The sequence below is a fragment of the Drosophila obscura genome, unplaced genomic scaffold, assembly GCF_018151105.1.
Source record: "Drosophila obscura isolate BZ-5 IFL unplaced genomic scaffold, ASM1815110v1 contig_150, whole genome shotgun sequence".
NCBI lineage: Eukaryota > Metazoa > Arthropoda > Insecta > Diptera > Drosophilidae > Drosophila > Drosophila obscura.
In genome coordinates, this window is record NW_024542736.1 from 3,671,959 (window position 1) to 3,694,095 (window position 22,137).

Here is a 22,137-nt window from a genome sequence, read left to right on the forward strand (position 1 = left end):
TGAGGCCGCAAGTTACGCAAAAGCAACAATATAAATTAATAAGCAATTAATTATGAGCTCTGCGGGCCAGGTGTTTTGCCACATGTGCCATTAATTGAGCCAGCCAAGGGCCCAAAGGGAACACAAAGTCTTGGCCAATTAACACAGGAGAAGAAACAATCACTGGCCTCGGCTAATTAGCCCCCAAATGAAGATGGTTGGGCTTTCCCCTGAATTGTTGCTGGCTTTTACCCAGAATTAAGGACAAGCTCAGAGCCTGTGAGGGCACTTGAAAGGACTTGCCCGAAATTCCATGCAAACAAATTCATTAATTTCCACAAAAGCGTAGGCAAGGCAGCAACCAATCGATGAGTCGACACAAAAACAAATGTGCATTAAGTGCAATGCAAATGGTGAGGACGAGCAACCGAAAAAAAAAGCCAGCCAGACAAGCAAACAACTGAAGTGGAACGCACAGATAGACAGCTGTTGATAACGCCCAGAGACACCCAAACCCCAATGCAAACCCAAACCCCAACCAAAACCAAAACCAGAACCAAACAAAACAAAAACCAAATCCAAACCCAACAGAACTCTCTTCGACATTAACATGTGTAGGATTGGCAAATCCTCTGACTCCAGCTACCCCCAACCCTTGCAAAACTATCCACACCATCCGCCCAGCTGCAAATGCGCTTGTCCCTGCTGATCCCTTTAGCTGTTGAATTCCAACTTGTTTGTATCTGGCGTCAACAATTTGTTTTTTGCTGCTGCTCGTAAGAGCCTTATGATGGAGCATTTTCAACAATACGATATGGTTTGCCATCCACATGAATGCCAACCATTTATGGGCTTAATGTGCAGCTATCGAATGACATTTAATAAAATAAGCTACTTTTTGAATATGCCAGCCGGATGAAATAATTGACAGATTCAGATCTTTAATTTAAACGAAGCCTCACGCGCAGTTCTTTTTTCAGAGAGTTGCTCATAGGTTGCGGTCTTTCTCGCATATTGATCGTATAATTATTCACTCAAACAAAGCACAGCTGTGTGGAGAGAGTATTTGAGTATCGCTTTGGTGGCCCAACTTAATGTTTCTTGTGTTTTTTTGCCATCTCTTATTCAGGCACGCTGACAAAATGTCCACCCATCTGTCACGGCAGGCAGAAACAACTCTCCACCAGCGGGCTGGCATCAGCAACAAGCATTCAAAAACTTAATTTTTTTCTCCTCCAAACATTCAGCAATTTGTACGTTTTCCCTCTGTTTGTTTGCAGGTTGTCAAATGCGTTTTTGCACCCACCCCCAGGCTTGTTTTACATACATTTCTGCAAGAAATAAGAAACAAATTTGAATGCGCAGCAAATGGCAAATGAGCAAGTGCATTGTCAGTGAGAATTATTAAATTGCAGCGGAATATAGTCAGAGAGAGCCGGAGAGAGAGAGGGGGGCAGAGCAAAATGGTGGATAAAGAGAGCAAGTGCCGCTTAATGGTGTGGCCATGTCGTTTAATTTTGTTCTTCATTTATTTTCAGCGCTCTGGTCGACATTCCCTTGCATTGTGCGCTAAATACTTTGACGTCTTTTTTATGCCCCGTTTTCTGGTTTTTGCTCTATCTTTTTTTTGTTGTTGTTTTTTATTTTTATCCCACCCCGCAAGCATTCAAGCCATTTGCATTTACATATGCACATTGCTTGCTGCACATTGTATTTAATTAAAATTTGTTGTACGAGCAAGGCTAGAATTGCCGGGAAATGCGGCCATAAAGCAGCCCTATGACAGCAGCAAGGACGATTCTGATTTAAGTGCGTACATATTTACACCGCGAATAAAAACCAGGGGATATGCCATAAAACTGCGCCTCCCTTAAAGATTAATTTTAAAAGTATTTTAGATATTTTTTAATGGATATAGATATGTGTATTCCCAGACCTTGATATCGGTTTGAAATGATTTCTATTTCCCAGTGTTCCCAGTGTAGATATTACATTATGGCATTCGATTTATTCGTGTGTGTGTGTGTGTGCGTGCGTGTGTGTGTGGCACATTGTAAATAATGAATGCCCAAAAATGCAGTAATTTATCGCCATGTTTATCTGCTACTCATTACGAGGCAGCAGCCGAAACTAGCACAGCAACCAAAATCTGCATAAATATCAAATGTAGATGTGTGCTTGTGCCATGTCCTGAAGGGTCCTGTTCTGGTTCTGTGCAAAAACCCATTGCGAATGGCGATAAGCAATATTCCGTTTTGTTAATGGCCCCCTGCTTGGCCCAATTCAATTTGTGGCAGCTCTCCCGAGTGCGAGTGCACCGCATCGCACCCCTATTCTCATCAATTTTGTTTGCCAAATGCAAATACCAAAATGATAGGCAAATATTTATTGTGCCTGGCATAATGAGTGGCAAATCTAGTTTTTGGCAACCATGTCAGGTAGTTGGCCCAAAAGGGAAGGAAGTCGGCCGGCCGGCCAACTGGGCGTCCAGGATGCTGTCACTCCACACTCGAGTTGCCATGTTTGAACTTTGCATGCCAAGCAGCAGCGTCATAAGCATTAAAACTAATGTGCCGAAAAGTGTAGACCATTTAAAATTTTAACTCAACTTTATTAGCTCCAAGGAAATTTGTGTCATTTGCATGTAGAAATATTTCTGGCCGTCTATTGTTCCATTAAGCGAACAGAGCTGTGGATGGCAGCAAATGCAAAAAGGGGTTAGCTAAGGTAGCCATCGAACCATGATACAAGGGCCATGAAATAGTTTCACGGAAGGTGCTGCAACGCAGCTTACAAATCCAGAATCATTCTGTTTATCCTATCGGAAATTAAAAGCTTCCTATTCAATACGGGCCTCCCACCGGGCGGCGAAATACAGTGATACAGTCGCGATAGTGTCGCAACGGTGGAGAGCATTTCGTGTGGCAGCAGTTTCACTTGAGCAAAATCAAACCTTTCGTAAATGTAATATCCTTAGACCCCATTTTCCAGCGCCGCTGTCAATGGCAATTGCAAATACAGTTACACAAGCACACACACACACACACAGACACACACCAGCGAACGAACACATTAGGCGGCATTTCCTTTGGCAAAGTTGCTTGACTTCATTTCGGGGCTGCCGACACAACGGAGACGACAACAACATCATCAACAGCAGCAAACAAATAAACTGACAGACACTCGTTTCCGGTTTCAAACAAAACAGACGCCATATTTAAAATTCCAAACGGGCACCCAGCACACCCAGCAACAAGAACAACATCAGCAACTACACCAAAAGAAAAGGGAGAATCAAAGCGAATATTTCACTTGGAAATGAACAAAAATCCAAATTGCCAAGTTAAAATCTTAATTTTACATTTTGTTTTGTTTTTTTTTTTAACGCATGCAAAGGATATTCCATTATTGCATTATTAAATTTTTAGTGCTGCAAATATGTATATCCCTTATTTTATCAGAGTGTACAAAAGGCAAACAAACAAACAAATGAAATAACAGAAAATTGCCGTTTGCTAAAAACTTTTGCTTTGCTTTTTGAAGTTATTTTTTCCCATTTTGGTTGTGGCGCTGCTTCTGCCAGTGGCACTGCCAAAACAAAGAATTCAATTTAGTGGGCCGTGCGTTGATTTCTGGATGCTCCGTGGACAGGTTCAATGAACGTGGCGTGGCATGGCGTGGCGTGGCGTGGCGTTCATTCCCCCACGGATCCCTCGAATGCGCATAAATTTGATGCTTGCCGGGGCCCGAACTAATTGTGGAATTATGCCAAGCAGAAGAGCCATGCGGAACGGATGGGTAAGCGGAGTCCGCATGCGAATGTGATTGCGAAACTCGCCGCGTTTTGACAGCAATTCGGGAGAGAATGTGCTCAAGGAGAGCACCTCCAGAAGCATTCAACTGTTTGTCATTTGTCGTACACATATCCCCAGCCATCAGAAAGCCGAAATTCGAAATCTGAAACTTGCTGACCGGTTGCCGTGACTTCCGTGCACCAGAAATGGAATGGAAGATTTATTTCAGATTCGCCTGACGAGATAGAGTTGTGGAAGCAGCGATGGCCCCGTCTCCGGCTCGGCGCACAAAAGACACGTAGGCAAATAAAAACGCCATCGTTCCACAGCCAAAGTTGTATATTAAAATGATTTATGTGGCCTGGCCCGAATGTTGCACTAATTTCATGAAAAATGCAAGCAGAAAACTCAAATAAATAAATAACATAATCAATAACTGAGAAGAAACAGCGACCAGAGGGCCCTTTTACTGTCTCCATTGGCTATCGAATTTTGCAATCATTTTATAATGAACAAATTCTTGCTGACTACTCGAATGGCGATGGGGGAGGGAGGGTATGCTCGTACGCAGGCTTCATTCATTCGCTTTCAGGCTTGCAGACTGCGCCTAGAGACCTGCTGACGGAGAGCAAACCCTTTCAGCTTCGGGGCATTAGAAAAATCTATAAAATCGCTGGACCCGTCAGGCCGTCATGGAACGCGTGGAGCGCCATCCCCCACACACATGCCAATAAAATATTTTATCAAACGTACGTGCTGCTATTAGAGACGCCCCTGGCCCCTGGCCCCCTGCTCCCATCACACGCACGCATATCAAATGACGGCGTTGATGTGTTGAAAGCCCAGACGGGAGTTGAGAACGAGTGTTGTAGGAGTACGAACACCCGTCTGTGTGTGAGTGTGTGTGTGTGTGTGTTGTGGCACTGGGAGGCAAATGGAGAAAGCGGAGCAGACAGTCAACCCTTTTTTACGGCTGCTGGTCAGTGGAGCACTCTGGCATTCGGTCTCTGGTCTCCGGTTCCCCCAGCTGTCCGGCTGGCCCGGCTGTCCGGTCTCCCGTCTCCGGTTACTCCAATTCTCAGGCTGGCCTCTGATTATGCGTCGTGCGGCCATAAATTTATATTGAAAGACGTGCGCTGTTAATCAAATTAAAGTGTTTGATTAAATTTTAAATAAAACTCGGAGTGGTAAGCGCTCCCTCACTTCTGCTGCCTCCCCCTTGCTGCAGTAAAAAGTGCAAAATGAATATAAAAATGCAAATGAAAATTAATTTAAGAACACGTGGCGTGGCCTGGCGTGGCCTGGCCTGGTCCAGGCGTGCCGTACCGTACCGTGGCGTATGCGCAATATTCAATTTATGAATTGTGCGCACAATTATTAATTAAATGTTTGTTGTGGCTCTGTGGGTGTGTGTGGGTGATTATGAGTGGGTGTCTTTGAACGACACTGACACTGAAAGGTCATTTGGTTATCCAGTGGCTAAAGAGAATATCCAAAACGTGTCGCAAAGTGTCTGCGATATTCAGATATTTTGAAGACTTGCCGAGTGCTGAGTGCCGAGTGCTGCGAGTGCTGAATGCTGCGTGCCGCTTGCTGCAGCACTTTAAAGCGCTTAACGGGCCAACTGAAGTTAAATAACAATTTCACTGCTCATTAACCCTAATTTGTATGTAAATTTTTGGGCACCCCAGTTGGCCCTTTTGGCTCTCTGCTACCTTACCCTTACCCGCGGGAGCCCACGGGCCAAGAAGTTGTGTGGCGCTTTTTAAAGGATTTCCCGGCCAAGCGCCATTTTGTATGTTTTAAGTAACGCACATGACATGGGACGCGGAATGGTCGACGGGGGAAAGTGCTTCGTAGCCATTATGGAGCGTTGCCTTCCTCAAGTTGCAAACACAAAAGTGTCGGGTGTGCGGTGTGCGGGGGCACATGCAAAGTGCAGGAAGCAAGAATGAGTTGGCGATGGCCCAGGCACCACCACCACCACCACCACAACACACAAAGCGGCTGTATCTCCGAGAGATTGGAGAGGGAGCGCACCAGAGATAGCCAGAAAAAAGACAAAAAAAAGAGAAGAAAAATGATGGAGAAAAAGGCGAGAAAGATTGTTTGCCTGTTGCCCTCATTCTCGCCTTGGCCAGTCCCGGGCCCCATCTTCCATTAATTCATCCGCCGCCAAGCAAACAAAAGGCCTCGCCACACCAAATGGACTTTCGCCCAGTCATTATTGGGTTGTTTCTGTTGTTTTCCCAGGAAACCAGGCGACAGCTATACGGAGGAGTTGTAGGTGCAGTGCCAGGCACTGGGCACAGGCACTGGACACTGACTGTGTGTATTAAAACAAAAGTGAGTGCATGTGCAGACACTCGCCGGGAGGGGGAGGCCAGCCACCGGCTGCAAATGGCAAACGGCAACTGGCAAACGGCAAACAAGAAATGACAGCATCGCAGCCTTGGTGCCATGCAAATTCAATAAATTACGGCAACGACCATTAATTATATTTTAAATTGCAGTGTCCACACACACACACACACACACACACACACACACACACAGAGAGAGAGTGAGAGAAAATCCAGAGCGTGAGCATCCCCTGGGAAAGTTTTGCTTTTGTTTCTTGTGTGGCGCGCTGATGGCGAAAAAGTTCCACTCATTCACCGGGCAAATTGTCGCAGTTTATCTCCGTACGCACCGGGAAAACAAGCAGCATCGACCCCACCCCACCCCACCCAACTACGCTCCACGCCCCTCGCAATGGTGTGCCAACCCAATTCCCACAACAATTCTGTTGGCCATGAAAGCGAGCGGGCCCCAACAAGTAAACCACTTTGGCCATTTCCTGGCATAAAAGATAAATAAATACGCACGAGTGAAGGAAAGCGAAAACAGAGTCGGCAATAAAGGGAAACAACAAAATAGTGGCTCCAGATGCAACTCCAACTTCAGGCTCTGCCACTTCCCGGACATCCCCGAAGCGGCCGCGGCATTCAGCCATCTGACCATTATTATCGCCTCGGCGTGAAAACAATGCTCAGAGTTGGAGGTGGATGCAGGCCAGATCCCGTTGACAATGGCGGCATGTCATTAAGGACGACGTCAGTAGCGGACCGCTGACGTGTTAACTGCAGAGCGTCCAACTTTTAATTGGTTTTAAGTCACAAGTTAATTTCCATAAAGCGAACGGAAAGTGCTTGCTGCAAAAGATTGTCCCACTCAAAGTGCACAGAGAGAAACAAGTGAGGAGCATTTTACTCGAATGAGATGCATTGCCCATGGCAGATTTTTTTATTTTTATGCCCCTTTTAATGAATTTCTTCGATGCCTTCGCTCAGTGTATTTATTACTTCTTGCCCTTGGCCCGCTTGCCTCGCTTGGGCTTCTTCTTAAACGGTCCCAGGCCGCGGCGCACCATCGTGCCCCGCCACCAGGCCTGCAGCTTAATGGCGCACTCCATGCGATGCACCTGCAGGTCATGCAGCCGCTGCTCCTCGTCCTTCTTGGCCTGATACTCGCGCACGAACTCCACCCGCTCGGCGTAGACCTCGCGATGCCGCTGCAGCAGCTTCTGCTGCTCGAGGATCCGCAGCTCCCAGGCCTCTCCCTCGCGTTCCACGCGTCGCATATCGCTGGTGTAGCGCCCCTGCCAGTCCTTGATCCGCTGCCGCAGCTCGACGATCTCCTGCTGCCGGAAGGCGCGCAGCTCGCCGCTGACCCGATCCTCCCGTGCCAGGCGCTGCTTGTAGTCCAGGATGTCGCGCAGGTAGGCGCGCTCGGCGTTCTCGCCCCAGATCGTGGCCTGGGTGATGCGCCCCGCCTCCCAGCGCTGCACCAGATTGTACTCCAGGTCGTTGACCCGCGAGACGCAGCGCAGATTGTACTTGGTCTCGGCGGTGCGCTCTTCGATGTCCTTCAGCCGGGCCTGGCAGTCGCGCTTCTGCTGCTCCAGCTGCTCCTGGAGCTGCTTCAGTTCGTCCTTGGACTCCAGCAGCTGCTTGGACGCCTGCGACTCCTCGCTGTTGTTGCCACTCAGCGCACTGATGGCCTGATCCAAAGTATTTTCCTCTTTTGCTGCCTCCTCACCTTCTGCCTTCTCCGTCTCTGACCGCAGCTGAGCCATGGCTGCCTCGAAGACCGTTCGCAGGGCGTCCATGTCCCGCTCAAACTTCAGGGCATCCAGCAAGCTCTCATCCAGCTGGTCAGTGTCGTCCTCCGGCTTGCCCAGCAGCGTCTCCAGGCGTGGCAGCGTCTTGCCGGTAATCAGCACCCGCTCAGGCGGTGGCTTTGGGTCCATGGAGGAGCTGCGGCGTCTCCGCAGCGATGCGGGCAACGACAGAGGCTTCGCAGCCGTCAGGCGCTGCGCCCGCTGCTGCAGGACCAGCTTGTCCAGGGTGTCCTTGTAGCTGGCCAGCAGCAGCAGTCGCCGCAGCTCCTCCGCCTGCTCCTCGGTGTATCCTCGTGGCATGGCAACTGAGGCGGATATGTTTTATCCATGAGTTGGCAGCCAAAGGAGTATCCAAAGGAGCCACTGCACTGCACTGTTGGCCCGGCAACTGTTGCTAGGCGAAGCAGTTTATAAATGTTTGCCTTTCGATTCGCATTCGCATTTTGTGCCCCCGACCCTCTGTGCCACTGCCGCCTTGAGTCAGTCATGGAGATGGTCCCAAAGAGCATGCCGGGGGGGTGGGGGTTCCAGGCGTCGGCTTGCATATTTCATTGCTGTCATCGTCCTCGTTGCTTACGTGCAAAAATGCCGTAGCGACTGCGTCGCCGTTATTGCACAGAAATCGTTGAATTTATTTGCCCGGCTCCCTTTTCTTCTCATTCCCAGTCTCAGTCTCAGTCGCAGTCTCCTTCTCTCCTTGGTTATCCTTGGCTGTGCAGTCGTCTTGGGGTTCGTTCACTCGCTGGCATGGCACATGTAAGTATGTGCACTGTCCTGGCTCCGCTTTAACCCCGCCATGGGTGCCGGCTTATATGTTTAACCCAATAAATGCCGCGCTGATTGCAAGTTAAATTATTGGCGCGCAGCACTCCCAGACCCGCATTACAATTAAATTATCGCATTAACCGCAAAACCTGCGCCACGGCACTGCTCCTCCGCTTCATCGAATCGGTGCCCGGGCCGGGGACTTTCCACACAGCGTGCCCGCAGCGACTGTACAAAAACAAGTAGAAGCACAAGTACAGGGACCTCTTTGGCAAATAAGTTAAAGAATAGACTAGTGGATACCCTGGAAAGAGGAAAGTTTCACTATAAACTTCGAACCAATAGAGGAAATTCCTTGGAGGGCAGCAGCTCTGAGAGTTATCTCTGTTTTTAAGCTTGGAAGAGAATGGAAAAATAGGCTACTACCAAAGACAATATAACATATAATAATAATAAATAAATAATAATAATAAATTAATAATAATAATAAATAAATAATAATAATAAATAGATAATAATAATAAATGATAATATTATATTGGCTTTGCTCCCACCTTTGTTAGTTTGTGCCAAAGAAGCAGCTTGGGGCTGCGTGCTGATCTGTCCATCAGTCAGTCAGCATTTCGGACAGAGAGTAATGCATAATATATGATTGGCTGACTTAAGCCCCATAACCCCCATATATCCCATGGGTAATAGAGCATTTTAAAAGCAGCCGCAAGTGTTGGTCAATGCACTGACAAGGTCTGCGACCCGGCCGCTCTGAGAAATTGCAGGGCCGACATTAATTTAATGCCCTCCACTGTCTCGCACACATACACAGGGGTGAAGCGAAAGAGAAATGAAGTGAGAGAGAGAGAGAGTCGCACACACACAAACACATGAGGCGCGCAGCATGGGGCGCATTTCGCACTCGGCGAACGCTTCTGCCTTTAGCTGCCATTATTTTTAATAGACTCGAAAAGAAAAGTTTTCAGTTTTCTACTTCATTGACTGCAAATCGGGAAAGGAAGCTCTCGGGTCGCGAAATTCCCAAGCCATTCCTTTGCCCCCAATCCTCGTCCGTCCCTTGCTGAAGATGCCAGCCAAAATTAAGTGCCCCCAAAAAAGAGGACGCTGTGCAGCGCCTGATAAGCATACCCTCCCATATACACACACACACAGAGAGGTTGCAGCATAAAGTCATACACATAAATTTGATGCTGCAAAAATGGAACCGATGGAAGAATTTTCAATTTCCATTTAGACCCTCTGCCCCCAGTCCCTCCCACCCGCCAGCCCATCCCAGCCAATGCAAATGTTCCATTATGACAAACTTTTCATTGCATGCCAAATATCTTCTATTCGTAACTTTGGCTTTTAATAGCGCCAAGGTCCTGCCGCAAATTGCTTCCGCTAAATAATAAATATGCAAATATTGGCCTGGCCGACATGGCAGCTGGAACCTCAAAACGCTTGCCACATCCAATGCAGAATCAATCGCCGAATAGCAGAGGCGAAAAAACCCTTTCCGCAGCATGCATTTTCAATATTTTTAGCCGCCGCTTGGCGAATGCAGTGGGCGTGGCGAGCCAGCCAGCCTTTGCAGCAGGAAAAATGGCTGGCAAAAAATTCATTTTGCTTTCAAGTTTCGCCGCAGCTAAAGGTCAGGGCTGCTGGGGGGCGTAAGTGTGAGCCTAAACATGTTTCCCAGCCTGAGAGTTAATTTTGTGAAATGATGGATCCATCAATCAAATTAATTCCCAATCCTGAAACGCGTATTTCGCCGGGACTTAGGCTTAAAGTTGGTCTGGAATCCCCAGCAACTACGACTCTGCTCCACTCCACTCAGCGTTGCTACGTGGAACCGCGGAGATAACCCCACCGCACTTATGACGTGTCCCGCCCTCTCGCCCTCACGCTCTCTTCCACACGTCTCTCAACCCTTCTGGCCTACGTTTGTTATCCTGGCACATGTAAATAACCAAAAATTTTATATTGCGGCCCGCAACCACGACACCGTGACAGCACCGGCATATGCCCAGGCCGGAGCAGGGGCCAGAGGTAGAGGTAGAGCCACAGCCATAGGGCAAGTCAAGCAGGACACACCGGTAACTCTATGTGTGTGTAGCGTGTGTGTGTGTGAGTGGCAGTGGCAGTGGCAGGCACAGGGACAGTGGTCAGTGCTGTCGCTGGGCAGGAGATGGCGATGCCTGCCAGCGGTGTGTTAGTCTGTGAGTGTGCGAGTCCTTGCTGCTGTCGCTGTCTGCGGCCGGGGGAGTGATAGACGCCGCTACCATTAATTCACATTCAGGTGCCGCACGCTTGGCCGAGCAAATTTTGGTAGTGTCTGCTCTGTGTGTGTCTGCTGGGTGTGTGTGTGTGTGTGTGTGGGAGAGGAAGAGGAACAAAGTGCGACAACAACATGTGTTTACACTCATCCGGGCTGGGCTTGGGGGGGGGTTGGTCCGTCCCCTAGAAGAGTGAAGGAAGCTGCGGTCGCTCGTGCAATGCATTATAAATGCCATGCCCCAGCCCCAACTTAGGGGCGACTCTTTAGCTTTTCTTTTTGTTAAAAAGTTAAGAATTGTAACTGTAACTGACCTACTTGCCGCCTGTGTAATTAGTGGAACCGAACCCCTTGCGCTTCCCCTTGCCGGCAACAATGGAATGCGGTGGAATTCATGAGGCGAAAAATCGAAAGTTCCCCTCGCAATGCGCGGCACATTGGGCGAACCCGTAGACCCTGGCGGGTAATCAATAGCAGCCGCTGCCTGTCCTGTCCCTCTGCATGGCCAATGCCAAGCAACCACCAAAATAACTAAATAAAGGAGCCAAAACCAGCCAAGAAACGCTGGCAGCCATGACAACGTGCCTCAACAAACGAAACAAAGACACAGAGAGAGAAAGAGAGAGAGAGAGAGCACGAACACCGTGCCAGTGCGAGTGCGAGTGTAATGCGGCTATTCAAATAGGGTTTTCCTTTATAAATAGAATCGAGTGTCGCATTTATGGTAAGCGAACTGTGTCACATGAGGGAGCGTGGCTTTGGCCAGTCGAGTGGCAGCTATCAAAGGTATCGCTTCGGGGCCAGAGAGTATCAGAAATCGTTGCAGAATCAAGGATTACCTCAACAGTCAGCAGTCAGTCAGCATTATGTTTCCGCAGGCAGAGCTGGAGAACTACAAGCTGCAGGTGGAGTTGCTGCAGGAGAAACTGCAACGCAGGTGAGGGCTACAGGGGGGGTTACTGTAATTACAGCATACAAGGAGAGTACTGTACACGAAAGGGAAGACTACAATACTACAATATGTGCTGCAGCTCAGGTCACAGCAATCCTTCCTTTGAGCCAGACAGCTTAGGGATAGCTTCTCGTTTGTACCGCATTCAGACCTCACCATTTTCTCTTTATATCTATTCCATATACTCGCATTTTCCCCATCTATAAATACACACGACTAAATACATATTCCCTGTGCCACAGTGAGGATAATCGCCAGCAGTTGGAGCACAAGTTGGACAAAATACTGCAAAAGCGCAGCGACCTGTAAGTAGCCTTTGTCATATTCCCAGATATTGTGCCAAAAACCGCAACGCATCGCATCTGCCATCTGCCATCTCCCATAGCGACAAGTCCGTGCGCCACAAGAGCCGACAGAAGTACCAGGAATTTCTCGAGGAGCAGACCCTTCGCAACGAGCGGAACAGGAAGCTCGTCCATATGCTGGAGCGGATTGATGAGCAAACCGTTGCCATGTCGCAACGCAGCGAGCGGCTTAAGATGATGAAGGTACGTAAAGCCTCGCATGAACTCCAGTCCAAAAGTCAATCAATAACACAGTCCCCCTCCCCTCTCTCTCTCTCTCTGGCTCGCTCTATGCATCCCTTTGACATGTCCATGTGCAGCTGCAATATCAAATGTACTTTGCGAAATTGGTGCAGAATCAAACATTGCGTTGCATACAACAGCAGGCGACGCAGGCAACGGCGCCAGGTGGCAGCGGCGTTGGAGTTGGAGTTGCGGCAACGGGTGGTCCCATCCAAGTGCTGGTGCCACCGCAAGCAGCAGCAGCAGCATCAGCAGCGGGCATGCCAGCACAGCCAATGGCTGCAGCTGCAGCTGCTCCGCCACAATGGACCCTTGCCATGGCCACACCCACACATGGGGGCATGCTGCTGACGCCCCAGTTCGCCACGCCAAATGCAGCTGCTCCGCCTGGACTGGCTGCCATGCCCGTTGCTCCGCAGGGCCTGTACTACCCGGAGCTGTATGGGGCGATGGGCGCCTCTCCACTTGGCACCTCCAACTTGTTCGATCTGCGCGCCACATTGCGCGCCTTTGATAATGAGAATGCCGATTTGCCGGAGCGCATGACTCACTTCAATGCAGCCACATCCAGCCAGGCTGCTGCTGCCCTGACAGGTGATTATCAGGCAGAGGCGAGTGGCAGAGCCACACCGGCATCAGCAGCATCAGCAGGAGGTGGAGCAGCATCCACGACAACATCCATTTCGATGGCAGGCCAAGACAAAGGAGCGCGGCAACTGAGCAGCACATCCTCGACACTGGCAACATCCTCGTTGACATTTGATAAATTGCCAAAGACGTCCTCCTCGATGACGTTAACGGAGATGGCCCAGTCACAGCCCCAGCCACAGCCACATCCCCATCCCCATCCACTGACGAGTGCTGCATCCACTGCTGTCGATGACGTTGGCGGGCAACCGCAAATGGCAGCAGCAGCGAGGGGCCAAGAGATGCGTAGGAGCTGGAGTCGAGAGCAGGATCACGAGCAGGAGGTGGCTGATATGGCTGCCTGGACAAATTCACGCGTGACTAAAGTCGAGTATGAAAAATCACCAACTGTCGTTGGCCATAATGAGCCCGGCCAGAGACAGCCCCATCCACAGCAGCCGCAGCAGCAGCAGCATCACAATTTTGAAGCGTACTTTGGTGAGCTAAAAATCGATGAGCCCTGGCAGCCAGGAGCAACACCATCACCATCACCATCACAGTCCGCAGCAGACAAACGCCAACTAAACGTGCGTCCCGGCGGGGGGGCGAATGCAGATGTGGGCGAGGATATGTCCGTGGGAGCTAAGGTTTGCCTCACCAACGATTTGCTGGACGAAGTCATTGCCAGTCGTGCGGCACTGGCGAAAGCAGCGGCTGCGGTTGATGAGCAGCTAGCAAGAGGTAATCAATTGTCGCCGCCAGGCGGCAACAACGAACACGCGGCCACTGCCACTGGCCCTGCCCCTGCCGCCTCCAGCCTCACCTCATCCTCATCATCCTCGTGGAACCCTAGGCCCGGAGTGTCGATTGAGAATATTGAAAATGCCATTTACGGCGAACGTTTGACAGGAACTGCGACAGTAGCAGCAGCAGCAGCAGCATCCCCAGCAGCAGCCCCAACAGCTGCACCAACGCAGGGATTTTTCGAGAATTTGGTTACCAATACATCTCCGCACGAGCTGGCGGACCAACAACACACACTGGCAACGATAGAGGAGGTGCAGAGGGAGAGGGAGAGGGAGCGGCAGCCGGGGCCAGAGGTTGCCGATTATGGGCAATACGATGCCAGCAGTTATGGGGAAGCCAGCGAGCCCATATACGCCAGCATAGATTCCACCAGTCAGCAGCAGCAACAAGGGGCACCAGCAGAGCCGCTTTATAGCGAAATCGGAAATCCCACAGACTATCAGCAGTATGCAACGGATGCCAGTGTCGAGGCTGGCGCTGGCGCTGGAGCTGCAGCAGAAACAGAAACTGATGCAGCTGCAGCTGCTGGTGGGGCTGGTGGGGCTGATGGTGCCGAGGCGGACGCAATGCAACAGGAGTACTCCAATATTGATTACGGCAACTACGAGGCCGGACAGTACGCGGCCGGCTACGATCCCAATGCCTATCCGGGCTACATATACGATGAGGCCACTGGCCAGTATATAGCCGATCCCAATGCCGCTCAGTACGCGCCGGATGGCAGCTATGCTGGGCACGAGTACGATGGCAGTGCCGCAAACTACGACTATGCGTCTTACGGCGAACAACAACAGCAGCAGCAGCAGCCACAAGAGGAACTGCAACAGATGCAGGCACAGGCACAGGAGCAGGAGCAGGGACAACTGGAACAACAGGAAGCATATCCCATGTCCAGTGACAATGGCCAGAATGGGATGGAAATGGAGCAAAGCCCAGCACTGGCCATCACTCCAGCTGCCGCCATCGAGGCGAAAGTGGAATCAACCGCCGCCATCAGCAACACCACCACCACGATCGTCGCAGCCTCAAAGCCTGTCAAACCCACGTCGATACTCTCGACGACAGACAAACAAGCGGCGCCTAATGATGCGCAGCAGCAGCAGCAGCAGCAGCCGAAGAAGAAGAAGCGCGTTTATTTCGTTGACAGCAGCGAAACGGATGATAGCTCAAGCGCGAAACCAGCCCCAGCCGCAGCTTTAGCTTCAGCTTCAGGGCCTGCCCTGTCCCTGGGCCCAACTTCTGGACCACCGCCAGCAGGAGCAGAAACTGGAGCTGGAGCTGGAGCTGGGGGCGGAGCCATCGCCATCGCCACAACCACAGCCGCAGGCGGCAGCGAGAGTGATTTCGATTTTTCAACGGGCAGCGAGGCGAAGAATTAGAACAAGCTGAAAACCGTTGAAGCTCTAATTTGTTGCCATTTGGGTTAACCAATGAGCGCCCAATCGCGCGACCCATTCAAAGTGAACGAATGAACGACCGCGTCGCCTCGTCTCGCCTCGCCTCGATTTATAGCCAATGCATTTTTCACTTCACTTCCGCAACAAAAAACAGAAAAGCTGCAAATCAACGAAAGAGAGAAAGCTTCAAAGCCAACAAAAGCGACCGAACGAGTGTGGGGCTGTGCGGGTGGAAATGCTAACAAAAATAGTGGGCCAGCGGAAACGGAAATGGAGGAGACTCAATCAACACAAAAGTTGTTGCTGTTCGCAGTGGAAGGCAGCAGAAGAATTCCAACAAAATATCTGACAGTCGCTTAATTCAATTATCTTAGATGCTTGAAAATGAATACGAATATGAATAAATATTTAGTCAATCAATTCAATTTTTGTTCGCTCGAGGCATGAACAGAACAGCCTTGACGCATGTTGCATGTGTTAACAGTGCGTATACGCCATGTAGAAGGGTTACACGTGGCATTTGTGGAGTTCTAGGGGTAACTTAACTTCAAATATTTACTCTTTATCAGGGGAGTCTCTCTGCCTGTCTGTATTTTCTGTAGGAACTAGCGGCTAGAGTCTCCCAATCAATGGTTTGCAGGCAGATTCTTGTGAACCTTCAAACAAAATAATCTTTGGCAGAACTTGCAAGCTCTTTTTTTTCACCACCTGCAAGAGAAATAAATCCGCTGGCAGGGCATCCTGCAGTCGTTTTACTTGCTTAATACTTGACACATATACGCGGGCAATGGCCTGGGAAATATTTCATTAACGACATCGGTAATAAGATCAGCAGCTGTTGCTGCCAGGCCGCAATTTATCAAAAGTGCAATTGTCTTTGCAGCGGGGCACGGGCACTCAAATTACCTTTCGCTGGCTTTGCTCTGGCCTCGATGTCCTGTCCTGGTCGGTAGAAGGCTGCCAATGACACTAATTATGTGCGGCCAGGCGGTTAAAGCCGTGGCCAACAAATATGCTGATTCCTGATACGCAAGCAGACTTGCTGACTGCATGGGGATGGCCTGCTGCAGAGCCAGCTGATGCTTACTTGACCAACAATTGCCAACTTAATTGAAATTATGCCATCAGAAGTACAATGTGCCCCCTACATATACACACATAACACACACATCAACACACACACACATACTATACATATGTACGTACACTCATGTATAGACTGTGCGCGCATACTTGATATTTTTCAGTTCGTTCGCCATTTTAATTTGATTCGCAGTTAAGGCAGTGAATGCGTTAAAAAATTTACATTTTCGACTATCGGCAGCGCAACTGTTGCTGACATTTTTCCATCAATTTGAGTGGGCGAAGAAAATTCCGTTTTCGATTTACAATTGCCGAGCAAATTCCCGCGTCATCAGGGCACGGGCGTGTGATCGACAATCGCATTGGCATGCATTTTTTTCTTTATTTTTTTTATGGCCTTTCCATTCGCTGTTCATGCTACTGAACTGAACTGAAGTGTTTTCTCTCCATATTTTTTAAATAATTGTATGGAGCTTTTTTTAATTACACTCGGAGTAATTTTTTTCAACTGCCCACTGACTGTCTCGTTCTCTCTTTATTTAAATTAATTTCTGTGTGGAAAGGACAACAATAAAAATGTAATTAATACACATAATTGCTCAGTCGTTGGGGGCGGGTGCGGGTGCGGGTGCGGGGCTCATCAAGCAAGCAAATCAAATGTCAATTAATTTTTGTGGCATGGCGCATTAAATATTTATTTACTTAACCAAAGGCTACCAACTATTTGTGAATTTCCCGTCAGGTATTTCCATATTTAAAGAGAACCAATAATTGTGGGTTGGGGCGGGGCAATGTTTCAGAGATACCTTCTTACTTCTTCTGGAGGCAGTTTTTTGTTTTACTTTTTAATGAGTTGAACATTTGAAGCAGCACAAACGGAAAATGTAAACCAAAATGAAATGAAATGAAATGAAGGAGCAAAATGGAGGCGAGCCGAGACGCAAAAGGGAAACCGGAAACCGGTACAGGACAGCACAGGAGTGGTACTTTTTCAACAGAAATTTGCAATTAAATGTAACACACAAAACCTCAAAGGCAAATGGCAATATAAAACGTAATGGGCCACGTTTAAATATTCGAGCCATCCCCCAGCACAGTCCAACCAAAGGGAGAAGCTCAGACAAATTTCCAGCATCGTGTCACTTCAAATGAAATATTTGCATTGACCCCAAAAGTTTGACATCGCAAAAAAAGGTTTTAAATTCCCGTCTAATGACGATGGAAATAAAAAAAAAAAACGAAAAACAGCAGAAAGCGGAAAACAAATTTCTTATCGAGCAGCTAATTGCAGGGCTCAATTTACAACGAAAGAATGAAGCCCTAAAATAAAAGAGATTCTGTTTGAAATTGAAGCCAAGCCACTTGGATTGGCTGGCAGTCGCAAGCTAAATGTTGACTCAAAATCGATTTTGTTTCGATGTTCGTAATACATAAGTACACATGTATGTATGTATTCGCGCGCTTCCACTTCCATTAGCATAAACATCAAGCGTTTTGTCAATGGCAATATTATTTGGCTGCCAAGCCACGCCATATGTGTGTGCTGTGTGGCTGTGTGTTGGTGTGTTCCTGTCAGCATAATTCAAAAATAAATTGCAAAGCAAATCAAATCGACACCTATCGCAGGTATACGCAGAGGTATAAAGGATTATGGCTGCTCGACTTCAAACCAGATTCTGCATAATTGAGTGGCGCTTATTTATGCACCCCTTGGCATCCAGGCATCCAGGCATCCAGGCATCCAGAGAGTGCAAACAACAAGGGGGCTCTATTCTCCGGAACCCAACACTAGCACCCAAAACAGGGAAGAAAGCAAAGAAAAATATAATCAGTGTTGGAATTCAATTTTTGAAATAAAAAACGCAAATCGAAAAGCTGAACATCCAATGCCACGGAACATATGTTTGGGGCAGAGCTCGCAAAGGGTCCTACTGTATGCTGTTTCGGTGTGATGTACATGTGTGTATGTGCACACTCAGTGAAGCGGAAACAAACAAGGTAGAACATCAGCCTCCCTCCCAGCACCCCCGGCACACACATACCCGTGGCGTATGATTGACGTTTATGCAAATGACATTTTTTTTTGGGTTAGGGCAAGCCTTTCTGATCATATTTATAGAGCAGTTATGGTATGAATGAACCAGTTAACTTACTGCCAAAGGTGGGGTTGCACAGCCCACAGAGACAGAGGTATGGGAATTTTTTTATTTTAGAAATTTTCTCAGAACTAATTTGGACAAAAATAACTTAGAAGGTGCAACTTTTAAAAGGTGCCACTTGTGATTGTGTACCTTGATGTTATGGAAGGAATATATAGCTCAAAAAAGTAGACTTTCTTAATAAAAAATTCACAGATTGCAGTTTGAAAATTCTCACATAACCATACCATTTTATTTTAAATATTTACCATGGATAATGTAATGCTTTAGCACCTCAGACATGGTTTTTTTTTTTAGTGAAAATGTGTTTTTAGGCAGACTGACAGTTTGGATAGACAACGATACTGTGTGCACATACTCGTTCCACCTTTGTTTGGCGATGCACTAACAAGCCTTTGTTTGAGCTTCAAATGGTGCGTTGTCCAGGGCTAAAAATTATACGCCCACACCATAGTATATAGTATGTAGCTGTAGGGTACGAGTTCCTTTCGGTTCCTGTTCTTTGTTCGTTGATTTGACATTAACACTAATTGAAAACTGAAATGCGATATGCCACCTATCCTATCCTTTCCTATCCTATGGGCACTCCATTCTTTGCCATCGCTCCTGATTAAGTGCACGTGCAATGCTTTCAACTGTCTGTCGAATGTACATAGACTCCCCTGCCACCTTGTGCACACTGGCAGCAGCAGGGGCAGCACTGGCACTGGCGCTTTCCTGTTCAATTTCGTGCCATTTTCATGCTGAAAAGATAACAAAAGTTTGCCACACTTTTGCCGCGCTGGCAACATAGGAGTTTTGCCAGCGTTTTTCCGCCAACTTATTATTGTTTAAATATTTACATTGAAAATGGCGGCGGCAAGGGTGCGATTGTTGTTGTCGCTGCTGCTGGAGCCACCATATGCGCGACAAGTTTTGCTCCAATGTGGCTGCTACTCCTGCCGCTGCTGCTGCTGCTGCTTGCCTTTTAGGGGTGAGTTCGAGGAGGTTAAAAAAAGTTTTCAGGCCACTCCTCGTGGGCCGACATTGTCACGCAGTTGTCTGTGCGCTCCACTCTTTCTTCAGATATGTGTATGTACATGATATAGTACGAGGATGTGTACATACATATATGTTAGAATTCCATTGAGGTTTCAGATCCCTTTAGCATCTGGCATTGACAGGATGTGGCTAAAGAAGCCTCGCTTTAAACGGAAAGCCACGAACTTTGTTTAAGTTTTGCGATTAGTTCATTTTCTCTCTTGCCAAAAGGGAGAACTCTTGATGTATATATGTATATGTATGTACCGTATTTGTTACATGGTAATGCTGCTGTGCTTTCACTGGAAGGGGAGACTCGTACTTATTTGGATGATGGCAAAATGTTTTCGCATAAACATCACGTCGGTCACGTTTCACGTTGGTCCGTTACAGCTCCATCTATAGCAACAGCTACAGTTAGAGCTACAGTTGGAGCAGCCCCACTGGCTGCTGTTGGCTGCTCTCTTTTTTTTTATTGTTGAATTGCAAGCAAATGTTGGGCAACACCCAGCCAGACACGTATGACAGTTTTACTACGATGGCAAACAATGCTAATAATCATCATAATGCTTTTCAAGTGGCGCAAATATTTGCCAAGCCCATAAACATAAATCAACAGGATGTGAGGGCTGGTTGCTGTGTTGGTGTGGGGTTTCGTCCTGATTACTTATAGCAAGGAGCAAGGCGGAAGGGGGCGAGCAGAGCACTACTTACTGGGTGGGTTTAAAAATGTCAAAAGCATAAAGCCATAATATATACGATATATATTATACGTTTAGGCCTTGTCAGGAGAAGAAGCATGCTGCATGCTGCATGCTGGGGCATGGGCATGGGCATGGCATGGCATGGCATGGCATGGCATGGCATACAATTTGCAATCAGGCAAAACTAATTTGCCCAATAAGCCGCAGGCAAAGAGGTCAGAAAGGTAGACCAGAACGTACGGGGGACAGGGACGGGGGACAGGGCAAGTACAGTTGCTGGGATAATGGCACAAAATCAACTTGAGCTGATATTGACAATTCAGTGCCACAAACACAAAACTTTCAGTTGTCAGCCTCAACCAATTGAGAAATTTCCAAAATGACAGTGAAATTGATTTTCATCGATATATCTACATGCACGAGTCACTTCTGTGTATCTCTGTATGTGTGTGCTGTGTGTGTGCTGTGTGTGCTTCATATTCATATGCGAACGTGTGCTACTGGCATTCGAGTGTCCCTGACAATGGCAGCCAACCGCAATGTAATTGATGTGGATCCCTTGCTCTGCCTTCTAACTTGGCCGGAACCACACTTGTTCTTCATGTTGTTATTCATTAAAATCTGGGCCCAAGTGCTTTTGTCTCAGCCCTAGACTGGGTAGCGACAGTCCGCCCCAGAGGTCTCGAGTGGGTAACCGGCTCCCTGTCCCGGCTAATCTGCATTGTCTGCGTTTCGTAGCCGGGCAGAAGATACACATGTCGCATTGTCTGATCCCTGCAGCCTCACAGCCGCAGGAGATGGTCGCGTGATTTGGAGCCCACTCACGGCCCGAGATTTCCCATGGAGTTCTTCTTGGAGGCTTCGCAGCCAGATGGATAGACTCCTACGCTGATAATATTCTTATCCCCCCTGTATCTAGAGGCTTTGCTGGAATTTTCACTTTTATTGTTTAAGCTTTCAGCACAGATTGTGCGCGTATTATTGAAATCCCTTTTGTGTGCCTGGGGCATGCCGCACACGCCGTTACACACACCCACCCACTCGATTCCTGCACCTATGCTTACTCCACTCGCCATGTACTCCCTATGTACTCCCCTGTACTCCAGCATTTCATTGTTTCCCATTGCTAGCTCGCTTTGGCTTTGGATGCTTCACACCCAACTCCAGCTTCCAGCTGCCAGCTTCCAAGTGCGCTCCTTCGATGCTCCATCTCCTGATTTGTACAGAACAAAGCCTTGTTGCGACTGGCAAAGTTATTTGAAAGCATTGATTACATATTGATAGCGATGGCAGGCACTAAGACCTTCACCAGCGCCAAGTCAAACCAACCGCAAGCCGACATCCGAGGCTGCGAATCGCTCCGAACATACTCGTACATACCAGCAGATAACCCAGCTGCTGCTGCTGCTGCTGCGGCTGCTGGCATTCCGCCGTGCTGCTTATCCGTGTCAATTGATATTTCCTGTAACTTCATCGAATTTGGGGCAAGTGTTTCCCCTACGGATAGCAAAATGTTTATTGCTCGGGGCCAGCTTATCGCAGATGCTGGCACTGTTTCTGTGGCGCGAATTTAGTTGGCTATAGTTCTGGATGAGTATTGATACATTAATTAGCCATCCAGTGCATCATTAAATCCATCAGGCATAGAACTCCGGGCAGAGAACTCCCAGAGAGCTAATGGAATTTCCTGCAAGTACTTTGAGTTTTAAACAAAAGTGCATGCCATTGATTGTTGTTTTGCCAGGCTTTAAGCTGGACTGCCACGTGTGCATTAAAGAGGTGGGTGTCCATGGCAACCGCCATGGGATCCGCTTTGCGGATGCCTGAAGAGA

At 48.3% G+C, this 22,137-nt stretch overlaps 2 protein-coding genes across 2 annotated transcripts; one reads left to right on the forward strand and one right to left on the reverse strand.

Annotated features, from left to right (window-relative positions):
• Positions 1-7,084: 7,084 nt before the first annotated feature.
• Positions 7,085-8,235, reverse strand: LOC111069110 (dynein regulatory complex protein 9). Its single transcript, XM_022359009.2, has one exon. It carries the CDS (start codon positions 8,233-8,235, stop codon positions 7,114-7,116), a length of 1,122 nt encoding a protein of 373 aa, XP_022214701.2. The 3' UTR covers positions 7,085-7,113.
• A 3,521-nt stretch (positions 8,236-11,756) lies between these two features.
• Positions 11,757-22,132, forward strand: LOC111069091 (AF4/FMR2 family member lilli). The gene is made up of 5 exons (XM_022358986.2): positions 11,757-11,906; positions 12,164-12,226; positions 12,307-12,469; positions 12,586-15,220; positions 22,050-22,132. Exons 1-5 carry the CDS (start codon positions 11,836-11,838, stop codon positions 22,130-22,132), a joined length of 3,015 nt encoding a protein of 1,004 aa, XP_022214678.2. The 5' UTR covers positions 11,757-11,835.
• The last annotated feature ends 5 nt before the right edge of the window (positions 22,133-22,137 follow it).